The 18,335-nt window shown below is 34.2% G+C and overlaps 1 protein-coding gene across 1 annotated transcript; it reads left to right on the plus strand.

Annotated features, from left to right (window-relative positions):
- The first annotated feature begins 1,576 nt into the window (after nucleotides 1–1,576).
- LOC133205021 (uncharacterized) lies at nucleotides 1,577–6,884 on the plus strand. Its single transcript, XM_061340763.1, has 2 exons — nucleotides 1,577–2,313; nucleotides 6,473–6,884. Exons 1-2 carry the CDS (start codon nucleotides 1,577–1,579, stop codon nucleotides 6,858–6,860), a joined length of 1,125 nt encoding a protein of 374 aa, XP_061196747.1. The 3' UTR covers nucleotides 6,861–6,884.
- The last annotated feature ends 11,451 nt before the right edge of the window (nucleotides 6,885–18,335 follow it).

An 18,335-nucleotide genomic window follows, 5' to 3' on the forward strand; every position in this document is an offset into this window, starting at 1 on the left:
ATGACTGTATACTTGTAGATATACTTACACTGAAACCGATTTGATAATTTTAGATTTTAGCATATGATGTGTGGATTATTCCACATCCGTATTAATATCATGGTATATTTCTAATAACAGAAAACAATCCCAATAATTATATCTGCTTTCACCGACCACTCGGTTCAGTGTACATCTATGATAAACTTCCACATGACACAGAAGGTTTTTTTTTACCCCCCGGTAATGGCCTCTTGTTGTCTTTGTATTCTTGATTTCCTTGATAAATCGGGTCGATTACCAGCAACAAAGGTTAGTCGACTTGACGTACGGACATTTCATACCAAGGACTGGATTATCCCATCAGTAGGTACGTACATCTCCTCCCGTTTCTTTTTTTTTTTTGGGGGGGGGGGAGGGGGTACAGTTTGTAAGGGGAAGGAATGTACCAGTGCAAATAGGACATATTAAAATGAAATTTCGTAGTTAAAACAAAAGAACTATTCACCTGGAATTTCGCCCTTATATCTGAAGCATATTGCCCGGAGGGATGGGAGAGTGAATTAATATTGACAATTATGTTTAGTTGCTTACCATCAAAATGCAGACATAATTTTAGGAAATAAAGGCCCTATTTTGTCCCTCTGAACCTGTATTCACCCTGTCATGCTTTTGCAGGACTGAACTTGAGACGATTAGAAAATATACAAGATAACTTGGAAATCCAATTATTAATGTGTGTGATTGTAAAATTTCATTACAGAATTAAAAAAAAAAAGATTTAACGTTTCCTTGCCACTGTATTTGTATTGAAGGTTCCTATATAGACCAATTTCCTTGTATTGTATTTATTTGTATAAAAAGGTTACTAAGTCATAAGACTGAACTATATATACAATACATATATAAATTTCCTTGAGTTGTTTCCACGGTTGGCTTATATTTGCATTAAAAATGTGTCACAGTGGTTCATATAACCATATATATGCATTATGCTGTGTTATTTTTACCCATCAAATTTTATCCATTCTATCCTCGGACCTTTCTATTACACATCTAATAAGTTTGATCTTTAATAAGGATGCGTGTTTGAGAAAACTCAAACTACTGGGAGAATTAAAAAAAAAGGTGCATTTACTTTTTCTTCCCAGTCTTTATTTCTGTTCTTTGCTAAACGGAAACCAAAATGCCAATTGGCTTACAATTTAAGCTCTTTTTGAGAAAGAGATTTTTTTGATAATCTATCCAACATTTTTGTTTTGAAAAGTGTGCAAGAGGGCAAGTACATGTACATGTATACCCAATCAGTCATAATTGCAATCTAAAATTCTTTGGTACGATCACGGAGAGTGCAATATCTATTATTTCATGCAGATTTCAATAGCTGTATTAACGCTTTCAGTTCTAGTCTATATCCCATGCACAGCAGAAGAAAGTTTCAATAGACTGTAGTAGCTCGTACCGTTTAATTTCAACCTTGGAAAACGGATGCGGCAACAAGATATTTCTGTTTGTTATAAATCGGCGATGTATACTATTTTTCATACTTAATGATTTTTTTTTTAGTTTGAACAAGATGAAATAGAAGATCATAAGTATGACAGATCCTGGAAATATCACAAGCAATACCCCGGAACCCGAACCTGAAATATACAGTACTTCTGCAGAACCGGAAGTGTATTATAACAGTACTACAGCACATCCGGAACCAGAACCAGAGGGATCGGGATCGGGATGGCCAGAGCCCGAGCCTGAGTGGTCATCAGCGATAGACGAATGGGGTCCAGCATGGCCTTTCCATACATATTTCTTTGGATGTTCTTTTCTGATTGCGGATATTTTAGCCATTTGTTTTTTATTTCGAGCAATAAAAGGTTACAACAGACATTACAAAAGCAGCCTATCTGGATCTCTTCTGGCAATGTTAATTATGTTTTGTTCACTGCGATTTATATGCCTGATTGTAGACCCTTATCACACGGAGAAAGTTTTTACTAGACTAGCTGCTAGATTACTGTGGTCACTTGGAAGTCCATTTCTACTTTCATCCTTCAGCCTAGTTCTCTTGGCGCTGATTGACACTACAAAAATGAGCGTCGGACCCCCAAAATTTCAAAAATTACCAGCTATTCTGGGATTTACGGCCTCTCACGTCATACTGGTCATTTCTACAGACCTCTCCGTACTTTTCTTCCCAGAGACTGACCCCCTCCTTGTGGTTTGTCAGGGTCTCTTCATCGTGTTTGGATTTTTGATGTGTGTGGGATATCTATATGTAGCAGTAAAGATCCGGAGTAATTTGTCTGCCAGCTTCAGTCAACTACAAAAAGGTTGGTATTCGATTTTTTGGTTACCTATACTATTTTTACTGTATTACAAATTAATCTTGGCTTAATCTGAAATCGAAAGAAAGGATTCTTTTAAAAGTTTAAATGTTTTCAGTGAGTTGAGATAAAAATCCATAAAAAAAAGATGCAAAGAAAAGGATCAAATGCTGTATTACATGCATGACATTGGTACTAATAATCGGATAAAATTGGCTTTGTGATACTAATAATCGGACAAAATTGGCTTTGTGATACTAATAATCGGACAAAATTGGCTTTGTGATACTAATAATCGGACAAAATTAGCTTTGTGATACTAATAATCGGACAAAATTGGCTTTGTGATAAAGGAAAGGAAATGGAAATCAATTTCTATATATATATATATATATAATGTGATGCTTTAGAACTACCATCGTTTTTCATTTCTGCTTTTTCTCCTAAAATTTATTCCTGACATGCTAATTGACTTCTTGTATTAATTAGTTCATATCAAGGTTAAATATTCCGCTATTATTGATCAGAAGAGTCACTAATTAATACAATTCATACAAATAAAAACTCAACAGTAGTTGCAAAGGGAATATTAATTTCTAATTATTTTTATTACGGTAAATGTTTGTCATCAATAACGATACCGTCGCCATACATAAAACATTTTCATACAAATACCGCCCAATAGAAACAGTTTCACAATACCTCCACATCAAATGGAATCCTTTTTCATCGGACACCCGTTCAATTTGCTTTCGCTAGAATTGCCCTTTGAGCCTACCATAATGGCGTGCTATGGCATTCAAATTTTAACTGTTCTTTGACAACATGTGCGTGTAGTAATTTAATGAGAATCGTATCTTTGATAATTACAGGTATATACGATACCTGTGAAGTTTTACCGACAACTATTCAGTTTGTGTGATGAAAGTGATGAGTGACATTGATGTATTTTAGATATTGAAAACAAATAATGTAAATTATTATTTTAAATGTCTGGTCTTTCCTTTGATAAATGACTTGGTAGGTATGTATGACATTATTTCAGAAGGGCATATTACAAAATATAAAGAAAAAAATCTTCTGAATTCGGTGTCATAATACAAAGTTCAGTGCTAGATGAAAACCATCCTAAGTCTTGTCGTTTGTACACATGACTTGTACACTGTAGATATCAAACATACACAGTAATTTAACGATTTGCATTATTATATGATTGAATAATCCCTAGCTCATTGATTGGCTGAGATCAAATATTGTAGAAAAACACACGTTATATTCACCTGCACGTGAACTTCCAGGTGAACTTCAGGATTCATTTTTTCTACATTGGACTAAAAATAGATTACGAACTGATTGGTGAATATTGTACTCCTTAGGTGGCTAATTCATTATACTGACCTAAAAAAAGCAATAATTGTATAATAACGATCATAGAGCTCTGCAGAACTGCAGCCCTCTGGTTGAGAAAATTCGGACAAACACACGAGCTACAGGTTGCACAACAGTATTAAATTTTGTTATATATTCTTACCAAAAATGCGCAACTTTGAGTAGGTGTTATTGATTGAAAACAAACTTTTGAGAAGTTTCCTTTTCAGTTCTTGTAAAACAATTCTTTATAAAGATTTTAGTACCAAAAAATACATAGCCATCCAGCAATGCACGCAAGTTTGATTCGGTCGAAGTCGAGCAGGTGCTTGAAAATCAAGTCCAGGACCTAATCACTCCCCACTCAAATACAGTATATAGAAAATTCAGCACGCCCTAAATTTTAATGAATCTAGTCAATATAGGAAGTTTACATATTGTTTTTCATCTCAAAAAAAAATTCAGCTCCAGTCTCGTGTTAAAATGCCCGAATCGGAAGGGAAGATTCAGGAATTATTTTGCGTCAGCCATGATTTGACGTGAACCTCAAGTGAAATACTGTTATGCCACCTACAGATCCGGGCGTTGTAAAAACCTTCGATTTACGCCGCCGCCTGTCTGTCGCTCGCTTAGGGTATTATGCGTTCCCTCGCCAAAAGCATGGTATCGGACTATCGTTTATTAATCATATTGTATTTTACTCATAATTGTATTACTTTATTTACCTTTCAACGGATCTACACAGCCCTGTCTGGTCTTGGAATGTTAGTTTTAAAAATTCGTATTCCGATGGCCATGTTGGGGTCATGGTAAAATTATATCTACTGTATTTTTCATATAAATATCGCATTCTTTTATGGACGATACAGATGTAATGTGCCCCCACCCCCAAAAGTTTTATTTAGATTTTCTCGGCATATGTATGTTCTTTAATAGACGTATTTTACCACGACCCCAACGTGGACTTTGGAATGCGAATGTGACATTCCAAGGTCATTTAGATCTACAAAAAATGTATTTGGAACCGTTGAAAGGTAAATATGAGTAAAATATAATCTTATTATGGTTAATGGATACATACTTTTGGCGGGGTACGCTTACAATACAAGGGACAGGTTGCTGTCCTTTAAAAAGGACTGCTATACGTGGACCATGTGTATGTGAGCCGAAGAAAAGTTTTTGGGTTTGTTGAAAATAGGTATAATTAAATTTGCATCTTTTATCTTGAAATGTAAATTTTTCATCATAATTTAAGAAGTCTATTCGCTAAATTAAGCTGTAATAATTAATAATTTTATGACCTTAATATTAAATGTGGATCTAGGTATCTATCATTGTAATGTAGCCTTAAAAATTAACCTCAAAATTAAAAGAGGCTTTCACGAGCTCGTATCATAATAGTTGTGATTTTTTTTAAATTGGAATAACTAGACCTTAAAACACACCCCCTACTTATTTTTTCCTCCTCTGTCAATTACTTGTACCATATAGACAATAAACAACTTAATTGTTAAATATAAATATTTCTACTATTATGATACATTATGCATAAATATAGTAAAACTATTTTTATTTACCAAAATATACTAAGATGCATGTGCATAATTAAGTGATGATTTATATACCAGTCCTACGGGATTCAGTCTGAGCGTTATCGTTATCATTCAGATTATTAAAAGACATGTCAACTTTGCGTAAAATAGCTATGGCGATTTGTCTTTGTGAATATGGCGAGTAATCCTAACGGAGAGTTCTGGCTGGTGTGCATTGGCCTGAAGGCGAGTTCTATTAGGGACGTTCTGTCTAGCATTCTAGCGCACGAGTTTTCCCCATCGCATCCGTTTTAACCTCGCTTATATATTTTCTGCGTGGACTTCAGGGTTAATGCAATAATACCCGAAACGAATGACTAAAAAGAGGCAGCGTAATTCGAAGGTTTTTACAACGCTTGGATCTGTAGCTCTCTGGTTTGTCCAAATTTTCTCGAACCCAGAGAGCTACAGTTCTGCAGCTACTTGTATATTAATGACTTATTGTGGATTTTCTGATCTTTAGAAGAATTTTTTCAACAGATTTTTATCCCATATATTACCATGTAAAACGGCCTTGATTGGCCAAGATTTGAACAAACTTTAACCTGCAATTCCTGAAGATGCTTGCATATAATTATTCTGATTAATCATTGCATTCCCGTTCTTAAAAAAAAGATTTTTTAAAAAGATGTTTCTCTACATATCTCAGTATAAGATCTGAGCTCCTATTATGGTCCCACCTTACCATAATTTGAACAATCTTGAATCTACACTTTAAAAAAATCTTTGAAGAAAATAATTTTCTGGTCAAGTGGTTCCTGGGAAATTTTCTTCGACAATCATCCTATTTTTACCTTTTCTTAATATCTCCCTTTAGAAGGGGACATGACCCTTCAAATGAAGAAAATTTAATCCCTTTAATCAAGAATATATTGTGCTCATTTTGGTTGAAATTGGCCCAGTAGTTCCGGAGAAGATGAAAATGTGAAAAATTTACGACAGACAAATATCGATCAGAAAAGCTCACTTAAGCATTTTGCTCTGGTGAGAAAAAAAAAATCAAATTTCATATTTTAATGTTAGTGATGTTTCTGTTGGCGATCATTAATATTTTCGCGCCATTAAAAAAACATAAATGTAGTTTTAACAGAACATCGATTTGATAGTTTGCTTTGTCTGCTTTCTAAACAATTCGGTTTAAAACTGTTTTGGTATCATTTGTCTGGTATTGGACAATGGTAACGAGATTTATTATTTGTTTTCAGACAGCTCTGGAATATCACGACTAATTTTTACCTGTTACGTTTCCTCTGTCATCGGTTTTATGATCATTGCCACGCACATCTATGCTGCTTCCGGCGTGTTTGGAGTCTTTAGTGACGTCAAATTTGTGGACTCTTGGTCATGGTGGGCACTGCAAACACTGATGCGTTCCGAAGAGCTAGCAGAAGTTATTGTTGTCTTATGTGTTGCCAAAAGGTCACTGCTTCCAAAGCAGGCTTTGAAAAGATTGGTTTCCTGTTTAAAATGTTGTAACAGAGACAGTGTTAAGAAAATACAGATATTTCCTCTAGATGACACGTTTGAACAAACGCATGATATAAATACCGACAATCTACGGACAAACAATGGAGTAAAGAGTACAACTTTGCACTGACACTGCCATCATGAAGATGTTTATGTGTACAAAAATGGTTAATAATTAATCTGTGTAGATTTCTTGATGATATTACACAAAATATAGGCATTAAATTCTTTAAATACCTTTAGTTTTTGTACATTTACTGTACGAGTGATTACTTAATAAAAAATTCTTGGTTGCTGTTAAACTTACAAAGAAGTCCAAGGGCCATAAAACTCATCTGATTCCTCTCTGACAAATGAAACGAAATTCAAAGTTTACATATTATAATGATATTACATGCATTCATTACGTTTGAATTCCATTATTGCTAGCGCTTTCGAGCGCTAGCAACTACGTTAGTCTATATTTCTGAAATACGCATGCTCGATTTCACGGTCGGGGATTCTGGGAAAACTACTGTAGATAGACTGTACGATAAGAATTTCGTTTTGTCATACAAAAATAGAAATGATCCGAATTTACACTGGCCTTTCCTGTCTGATATGCGCGAAATACATTTCGTAGGTTAGAGAGAGAGTCAGTACCAGTCTAGATCCGGATTCTGATTCTTTTTTTAATTTATTGTCTAACCTACACATAAAAGTACAGGAAAAAATTTGGCCATATAATGCCAAAATTCTAGACATCTAGCTTTCCTTACAGTTTTACAACTTTAGTGGATAATTCCGGCAAGCTAGGAAAAAACAACAACAACAACCACAACAATCTTTTTCAGAGTATGTCGGAAAGACATGTCAATTTAGTGTTTATCATCTGAAAATACATATGATCTGAAGTTTCGTGTTTTGTTGTCTAACCTGCACGTAAATGAACAAAAAGTAACAGTAACTCGGGTCTTATAAAACCAAGACTATTATTTATAAGCAGTAATGTATACATAGCTTTTTTAATCTACCTTCATGGATCTTTCTGGCAAGCTCGGAAAACCGCGGCAACCTCGGATATGTTTTCCGAGCTTGCCGGAAAGGCCCAAATTAAGGTGCTCATTGGTTCTACTGACCTTTTATTTTTCACCTCGAAATTGAAAATACAGTAAAATTCAGAATGCTTAAAGCACAGTTAGGAGTTATGCCATTGCCGACGTGAAGCACGCTCTTAGATTCACCATTCTGAATTGTGACCCCCCCCCCCCCCAAACTCAACCCCCAGTGTACCAATCTGCCTTCCTATCAATAATTAATCGATTCAGCAAATTTAACAAATGGTTCAGATATCTTCTTCTGTATTTTATTATGCTACAGCGCTAGCTCACCAATCTTTTTAAAAGATAAGCTTGGTGCATCAAAATTAGAGGCGCGTTCGGTCGTCTTACTGGGACAGCATGGCGTTACGGATAATACAAAACATGCCAATCTCAATCCAATTTTAAATGTTAAATGTATTTGGCATTCCAATTAAAGAATAAAAGAACTAAAAGACATATGTAAGAAAACCCTAAATTTATCATCCATTAATAAACAATACGACATTTCCGAGGCATGTGTATTGTAGTAGATATACCATATGATAAATAGATACATACGATCAACAATAGCTATAAATTGATATCGTTGTCATTCCTACTCTTGATGTATATAAAGTCCACAACAATAAAATATTTCATTTGCATTTTGTTAGGATTTGTTCATCGACATTCAACATATTGTTTGTCGCCCGCGTGGCGCAGTGGTTAGAGCGTCTGCTCTAGAGTCGCGAAGTAAGGAGTTGATCCTTACGTCGCGGGTTCGAATCCCACTGTGGGACGTGGAGACCGGTCCTTCGGATGAGACCGTATAAACCGAGGTCCCGTGTCGCAGTAGGTGCTGGCACGAAAAAGACCCCTCACTGCTCAATGGCCGTAAGTGCCGAGTATAGGACAAAATTTGCAGCTCTCCACCGATAAGTAGTGGCGTCTCCATATGAGTGAAAAATTCTCGAGAGGGACGTTAAACAACATACAAACAAATAATCAACATATTGTTTACATGTTTATGTTACGTTTGTCCCAGAAATCCCGCGAGATTTGTAGATTTTCCGACTTTTTCACAAAAGAGCGCACTAAGAAGTATAACTCTTCCATAGTGGAAATAGAACGTATTGTCTGAATTCGTCGGAAAGAATGCAAGTGTATTTTCTTATTTAAGACATAGATAATATTTCTTTCAACCCTTTCTCATATTTCGAACAAATTTGCAATGTTTGCATTCAAGAAATTGAACATATTTCAGTTTTGAAAGATCATAAGGGTATGACCTGATATTTTTAATTTCATAAGGTGCGAAAGAGGGTGTTGCAGAAACTCGTGATTATTCCCTATATCGAGAAGGACATTTAACAGGTCGAGGAATCTACCATATATGGATATTGTTGTCATTGCGCACAGAGGTGCTTACAGCGAGCAATCGTCCAACCCAATGAATGAGCCGAAAAGCATGATGGTCTACTACATGTTTATATTTTACTACAAACACATGGGTCAGGCAAATTTAGGACGCGATTTCAAATGATTGCGGGAAAGTCATCTAATAACTATTTTTAATGTTTTTGTAAAAAAGACGAAGAATAGGTACTAATTAAGATTTTCCATGCTCACATTAACAAACAAAGTCGATTTTCCGTGTAAAATAGTACGTTGAAATACCGCTCACAAAGTCTTCACAGAAAATAAGAACCCAGTTTTATAACTTGATTCGTAAATTTGCCATGCTACTGGTGTTATTCGTTGTTACTTTGTTATTTGTTTACTAAAAATTAAACGCAGTTATAAAAAAAAACATAAGTCTTGCTGTACGGTATTTTAATTCTCATGTACATTGATCATAGAACGTGTATTGAGTAGCATATATATCGAAGTTCTATAGGTAGTAAACAATGAAAATACGTGAGTACACCTCAGAGTCGATTTGTTTTAGACCATGGAGTAGTCAAGTGAAATTCATACTGACTGATAGTACAGCAGGGGAAAACTGCCAGGCTATTGTCAACAAACGGACTTATACAATGGAGTGGAGAAAACACAAATTTTACCGTTGTAAAACATTTGTATGTAAATGTGAGCATAGAACTAGTAGATATTGATGTACAAGTTACATTAAGTGTGTAAAATGCTAGGAAAAATCCATCATGTCTTTCCGAGAGCGATTTCAAAAACTGGCCTTTTCGAAACGTACATGTAGTATTTTTTGTAGTAACCCATAATGCAACTCATTTAGCTGATTGGTCGGTTTGCCAGTCATGTTGGGTGCCTCCTTTAACATGTAAATTTATTCTGAAGTCACAGAAAATAGTTTCCTCGACCTACCCAAGACGCATGAAGAGTTATCTCTAAATATAGATAATGCTACGTAGATGACTTTATTTATGACGGGCATGTCCAGCTTGTTATAACAAAACATTTAACATTTTACGTTTATTTCATGCATAGTTTTTTTTTCCTAACATGGACTAGCGACCTGTAAGTAAACTTTTTTCACATCTATGGTCATGGTCGCCGTATTGCACGAGAAAAGTAAGAACGATAAAAATCACAATTAATGGCAAGTGCATCTCGCACATCATTTTGAAAGCTGTACTGTAGACAGCGTGCGTTAATATTTTTCAATATATAAAAATGTGTCCAATAATCACGCCGTTGATGCAATATATCAAAAAAATTCCATTGAGTCATTTCAATTTTAGTTGTTTCAAGTCAAATCTGAACCACTAAATTAATTAAGAACAATAATAATGAAACGAAATGCGTATGAAAAAATTAGATTATTTAAAATGATAGTACTTTATTTTTTTAAGACATCGCCACTAAATACATGTAATAACATTAAATATATGTCTTATTAGTTTTAGATCACAATATCAAGGAAAACAATTTAATTCTGCATGCATTTAAATATTACCCATTAATTTTCTGACATTCTCTCCCTCTCTCTTTTTCTCTCAAGAGAGATGTTATATTGTACTTCCATTATATAAGAAAAAAATATACCGGCCATGATTCCATGATTCGAACCCATTCTCAGGTAAAAGAATCCTTGCATAAAGGCCACACGCTTTACCACTAGACCAGCTCCGACAGTGAAATATCATGTGCTATTTTATGTGCACATTTTGCATTTCGGATGGATAATAATTTTTATTCGATTTTTGTGATTTTCAAAAATATGCCTCTTTGAAACAAAAATCGGAAATGGCAACTTTGAAGAAAAATCCTGTCTCTTAATGCGTATATCAAATTCATTCTGTTTCAAGGAGGCAATTTTTCAGAACAATGGGGATTCCCTATTTGAAAAACAGAAAACTTGACTTATTTTGCTATGTGACTAATTTAGACTTCATTTAATGGCAAATTGGAAGTCGATATGCAGTTTCTAAATATTGTTCTACATTGTGCTATATATACCGTTGTATTTGAAAAAAATTAAGACCGTTTTCTGTTACTTAAATATTTTCTTTCAAACTGCTACAACTTTAGAGAAAATAACAAAAGAACTGCAACACCCTCTTTATTAAAAATAAATCATATTTGCAGCACCATGAATTTAGCAGAAAAAATGACTGAAGAAACTTATGTTCTAAAATACTACTGTTGGACCAGACTAGAGACGGGGGTCATGCTTGTTTCCCTCAGAATGCGAATTATATTTTAATTTTATTTGACCCTTTACAGTTTGCGTTTCTACAGAAAATATAGTTAAAGTCTATTTCTACCTAGATTTACCTGTAATCTTTAAACCCCTATGGCCGTTCGACATTCTTTGTTCAGAAATGCACTTTAATATTTCTCTTACATTCCTTCTGATGAAAATTAATTGTAGAAATTATAATGTTGCCGCCGAAAACTATCGTAATTCATACACTGCAGAGTTTCATTCAAGTTTGACACAGGGTAAAAACTGTTCCATTCGGAATCACCAACCAATCAATAACATGCGTAAAGATGAATATATACCAGATGCTGTTGAACTCACCTCAAATTGCTAAATGTCTGCTTGGCTACAACTTCCGTGTGATCTGCAGGGTGGGTGTGGAGCTGCCTTCCAAATTCTGTGGGAATGTTTTCTGTGGAGAGGTAAGCGGAATATCCTGCAATAACACATCTCCAAAAGAGCTTGGTGTCCGTTCTGCGATGAATCTGTAGATGAAACCTTGAAAGGATAAATTTTGGCCGCCTCTACTGTTTGTGATGAATTTCTTTGTACATTTGCCATTGTTGATATATATATATATATATCTTCAGAAACTTTACAAAAAATCTTTTTTTTTTTATTGTAAAGCTTCTGAAGATAGAATGAAAGGCCTTTAGCTTTACTGAAGTTTACCTTGTGTTTTTCTTCTTTATTTTAAGTATTTTATTCCGACCACTGAGACTTTTTATTGGATAATATATATATATATATATATATATATATATATATATATATATATATATATATATATATATATATATATATATATATATATATATATAGTTTCAGTTTCGAAAAAATGAAAGGGTCACAGTTTTAATTTACTGGTGTAATCCGATATGGTTTGCGGGGAGAAATTTCCGAGGATAGTCCATGACGGTTCTAGCTACATATCCTGTCTTTGATAAACAGAATAAAATGAACTTTATTTTTTTTAAACCGATGAACGGTGTTTAGAAAATACATATCATAACAAATGAAAAAAAAAAAAATACAAAAAGAGGGGTAACAAGGGTGTAGTTAAGGGAACTTAATTATAGTATCTCAAAACTTACAAATTTCAGTAAGTTAATCAATATTTACTTTGCAAAGTATTAAACAGGAACTCTTAAATCTAAGAATCGCAAAAAGTGTTAATAAAGAGCTTTAAATTTCAAGAATATGAGGCGCATTCTTTAATGTGTCTGAAAAATTATTCGCAAGAAAGCGTTTTCGATTCAATAATCCGAATAAAAAAGAGAAACCATGGTTCAATAATAGCTGTAAATCTGCAAGGAAAAACCTCCCTTAGCACAACTGAAAAATATTTTTAAAAAAATAGGTTGACACCAAAAAAATTTAAAAATAGCGAGTAAATATTACAAAAAAGTAATAGATGAGACCATTAAACAGAATATAAAATTATATCACAGAACCCTAAGAACTGGAATATTCTTAGTTAGTAACATCAAGAGATCAGATCAATATCCTGTTGATTTAGATTTGGTATTTAATTATTTCAGAGACCCGAATGAAACTTATAATAATGAATGTAATTAATTAATCTATTTTTGTGTTCATATGAAGCAGAATTTATTCAAAAACTTCTACATGAAAAGAAGAAGTCTCTTGCTGTAGCCTTCAGTTCAATATTTAGATACTAGTATATCGACGACGTTATTCAGTTTCATTCCTACGTTGATTCCATTTATCCTTTTGAAATATTTGAGTCTGACACACCTGTTTCATATTTGGATATTTTACTGGATAAAGACGTTAATGGTAACCAAACAATAAAATTTCATGATAAACGTGATGACTTCAAATTTCATCAGCTTCACCATCAGTTCAACTTTTCATGCTCTACGTAAGAACAATTTCTAAAACAAGGCAAGCTATTGACAAATAAGTTGATGAAACACGGATATCAGCTGTCTCTGTCAAAGTCAGCATTTCGAAAATTTTATGGTCGATACATTGACCTTGTCAGCAAATACAATATGTCCTTAAATCGAATGTTGACCAACGTTTTTCATACAAATTAAGTCATTGTTGAATTGTCTACAGATTTTTCCGTTTGCCCGATCATGACAAGGAGCATACGGCGGTGTGACCGGTCGACTGGGCATGATTACTTCTCCATGACGCCTGATCCCATCTCTGATTTTTTTTTAGGTCCGTGTTTGCTCTGCTCCACATTTGTATTGTTTCAATGGACTTTTGAACTTGATAACTGTTCGTTGTCTTCATATTTCACTAAAGAAACAAATTATATGGATAATTACGTTATTAATGAGATGCTAGACCCAAGTACTAGGGAAGAAATTTCTCTGTCAATTAAATAAATGATTTAAGCAATAGCATGCTCTGGTTTTTGATAAAGTTTTAAATGAACATATACGAACAATTCTGTCAAATTTTTACCATCCTATGAAAACTTATTTTATTTTTAAAGGTGATATCATATCAGAAAAAATCATCGTCTGATTACTTGTTTAACTTGTCTAGGTAATAACTTTTTTACAAGTATTTTAAGTTATCATTTAGAGAACTTTGCAGAAGATGTAACACTTACTTATTTACGAAAGTCAGACTGGGTTCAGAAAAAAGTTACCCTACTTTGGATAATATCCTATTATTACAATTATTCTTGTTTCCTACTCTTATTTACCGGGCCCGTCAAACACGGAGATGTGGGGAGCAGGGGCATATTTGATATGAAAATTTTCAATTAGATGCTGGCCACCCTCCCCATTTTTTTCTTGTAAGGTCAAACACTGTCAAATTCCAGCATTTGAAAAAAATGTATAGGATTTTTGAATTTAGGAAGTTTATTTATTTATTTGCTTGTAAATTTTTTAAGAACCCCAATTTTGTTTAAATCGTTGCTACGGGCCGGTTTATAGCAGAAGAAAATTGTTATGTGCATAGATTTTAAGCAAGCATTTGATACGGTTTTGCGAGGTGGTCTCTGATGTAAACTTTTTAGAAGTGAGGATAATGGTAAATGTTTTTACTTTCATTAAAAACATGTAGAATGGTATGGAATTTAAAATACAGATGAATGGTTTGTCATCTAACTTTTTTAATTGTGATATTTGTGTATGACAAGGGGAAAACTTACCACCATTCCTATTTTCATTGTATAAAAATGATCTTGAAAATTTTTTTTTGATGGAAAAGAATATTGTAGAAATGTCTAGTGTTACTGAACTCTTAGGTATAAAGGATATGATTTTATACAATGATAATGTTTATCTAATTTTATGCTGATGATACTCTAAGTCTTGCGGACACTGTATTTAAGGAATGAATTTAATAGCTACCCATTTTATACGGTATAAACTGGGTTGGGGCAGATTACGCTTTATAAACCGCGAAGCGGTTTATAAAAAAGCGTAAACTGTTCCAACCCAGTTTATACCTTAAAAATTGGGTAGCTATTAAATTTATTCCTTATAATTTAATTTTCATTCATTTTGTATAAGGAAAAAAGATGATTTACCTTAAAAATGACTTCAATTTGTACAAAATTTGAATTTAACGTCAGGCGGATCGATACGTTTTTGACGCGAGTCATTGTGGCGTAGGCAACCCAATTTATACGATATAAAGTATTTTTTTTATCCAATTAAATACAGCGTTACAACCAGAATTAAATTATATGATCTTTAAAAAGCATGACATGAATTTCACGAATATTGTGGAAATGTGAAATTATGTGTAAATACAAAAAGACAAAGATAATTATTTTTTTCAAAAGGCAGGACGCCAAAAAAATATTTTTATATAAAATGGCAATACATTAGACACAGTAAAGAAATTTAATTATTTTGGAACTTTATTTTCACGTTCAGACTTAATATGTAAAGTCAGAAAACATTAAATGTGAACAAGCACAAAAGGCAATGTATGTATGGCAAGGTTTTTTTTTAGGTCTTAAAATCAAGGGCCTGGGCCTTTCCGTTTGGGAAAAAATAGCGTCATTTAGTTAAAATTGGGAAAAATATCATAATTCACATTTTTCGAAATAAATTCAAATAGGAGTCATTTCTTTATTTGCAAGGCATTTATTGACTTATTTACATTCAATAAATCTTTATTGAAAATCAACTTTTTTTTTTTTTTTTTTTTTTTTTTTTTTTTTTTTTAAATTTTATCCTTTTTTTTTAACATTTATTTCCCAGACCTATAACATTAAAGATTATATATAGGGCAGCTACCAGGGATGGGGCCCTGACTAAGCTCCCCCTCTATAACAAAATATAATATTAGTCCCTACAGCACCACGCAGGGTGCTCTATATCTAAATATCTATATCTAAATACACTGTCTCACATAATTTATTCATATCATACGTTCAACATATATATTAATTAAATTGTATAACATATAAAAACAATGAATATCTATCCGGATTCAATTTTGGTTCTAAATTTCTTGTTCGTATTTGCAATCCGGTGCGATTCATGAATGTGTTGCAATAGTGAATAAATGGGAAAAATACATTGAAGTTAATTTAAATCTGGACTGTGGAAAACAGGTAACAGTTCCTCGAAAACAGCTTAACTTAATTGTTTGCTGTTCTGAAGTTTTATTCAATTTAAGTTTATTTTTTTTTTCTATTATATTTAGAATAATTGACATTAATGTCACGTTTCGAAATTGTGTTTTGGGAATTTTCTTTGATGAAATTGGGAAAAACACACACTTTTTACCATTGGGAATGGGGCCTATTACAGGCCCCCTACGACCCCTAAAAAATCCTGCAGTATGGTGTGTATGGACCTAAGATTTGACAATTTAATCTACCCTTTGAATGACAACTGGAATTGTTTAGGTAGTTATATAGTTACACCGCAATATCTTGATATTTTTGAATGAGGACAATAATGCTATCTTAAACATAAGTAGTATTCTGCCTGGTGCAGGCAGATAGCTAACCATTGACATTGTACAACACATGAGAAGTCAAAAGTCACACGATCGAAATAAATTTATTCTTCATCTTGTATGGGTCACGAGTGTACACAGTATGAGTATGAGTGCGCGAGTTTGTTAAAAAGATAGTGGTTTTAGGCACTCAAAATATCTGATGCATAAGGATTTCTAATTAAGAAATAGCCACACCAGGGCAAGTTAAGCAGGTCAACAGGAAGTGAGTAACATTGGAGTTAACTCATACCAAAAATAGATACATAATCATAGTAGTTAAGTTGTACCAGAGATTTACCATGTAAGTTTCAACAACAATAATAATAATAGCCAACACACTCCCCATCTGATATGAATATATCACACAACAAATAAACATGGTGCATATGAAAGCGAGACAAAAAGGTCTAAGTTAAAGTCTTGTTATATCGTCGCAAAAGTGTACATTTTGATAAATTACTCTGAATGGCACAGAAACACAATTTTTGAGATTGGGCGAACGTAAGTCCGCGATTGCACATCTTTCACAATGCGAACTTCAAGTTTGCGCACCAGTCCATCGTCACTAGGAAAAACGCGTTCTACCAGTCCAGTCGGCCAGTGGTTGCGCTGTGCTTCATTGTCCTTCAAGAGAATAATGTCTCCAGCACGAATGTTCTTTACAGTATGTTTCCATTTTCTGCGCACTTGAAGACTGCAGGTACTCACTCTTCCATCGGCGCCAAAATGTCTCGGCTAGGCACTGAACGAATTTCCACTGGGAAGTATAAGTTTCACGAACAGATAGATGTTTGAAATCCTCTGTAGAATCGGTGATTTTTTGCGTAAGCAAAACAGCTGGAGATAAAATGCAAGGTGTTTCTGGGTCTGTGGATACTGGTACTAATGGACGTGCGTTCACTATTGCTATCGTTTCGGCCATAAATGTGCATAGGACTTCATGAGTAAGTTTGGTGTACTTAGCATCTAGTAGAATGGAATCAATGATCCGTCTGATAACACCAATTAAGCGCTCCCAAGCGCCTCCCATATGAGAGGAGAAAGGTGTGTTGAACTTCCAAATTGCTCCTTGTTGTTTTAGGAAGGATTTCATTGAGAGGTCTTCCACGAAAATAACATCAATTCCAAGTTCTTTAGATCCACCAATGAATTGGTCCCTCTGCCTGAATAGAATTCTTTACTTTGCCTCTGATTGATGTGAAGCGACGCAAGGCGTTGATAAAGGAAGATGTGCTCATTTCTTCGATTACTTCAATATGGACACCACGACATGATAAACATGTAAACAACACAGCCCATCGTTTGGAATTCACCGAACCACCACGTGTACGTCGGGTGACAACATTCCAGGGTCCAAAGCAGTCGACACCAACATACGTAAATGGTGGGCAAGAAACCAGTCGTTCCTCACGTAAGTCTGCCATCTTTTGGTAAACAAAATTGCCACGAAGTCTACGACATTTTACACAACCAGATAAAATGGAATATTTCAGTCGTTTGCAGCTCGGTATCCAGTATCCTGCAGCTCTGATAGCTGCAGCAGTCAGATGACGTCCTTGATGACGAATTATTTCATGATAATGAAGCACTAGAAGTTTCGCAATATGGTGTTGATTAGGTATAAGGACTGGATTCTTTTCTCCTAGCGATAATTCTGAACTTCGCTTTAGCCTTCCGCCGACACGCAAAACTCCTGACGAATCAAGGAACGGGTCTAGCCTTGACACTTTGCTGTCTCTTGGAATAGGTTTTTCACTCTTTAGGTTCTCAATTTCTCTACTGTAAGACTCTTGTTGGACCAGTTGAATGATGAATTTTTCTGTTTCTTTGGGTAATTTTGGTTGTTCTTCAATGGTTTCACAGTTCACTTTTGTTTTACTTCTAATGAAACGTCTTAGAGTTGAAATGGCTT

The sequence above is a fragment of the Saccostrea echinata genome, unplaced genomic scaffold (assembly GCF_033153115.1).
Source record: "Saccostrea echinata isolate AGI-Se365-2 ecotype Australia unplaced genomic scaffold, CSIRO_AGI_Sech_v1 ptg000054l, whole genome shotgun sequence".
Taxonomy (NCBI): Eukaryota; Metazoa; Mollusca; class Bivalvia; order Ostreida; family Ostreidae; genus Saccostrea; species Saccostrea echinata.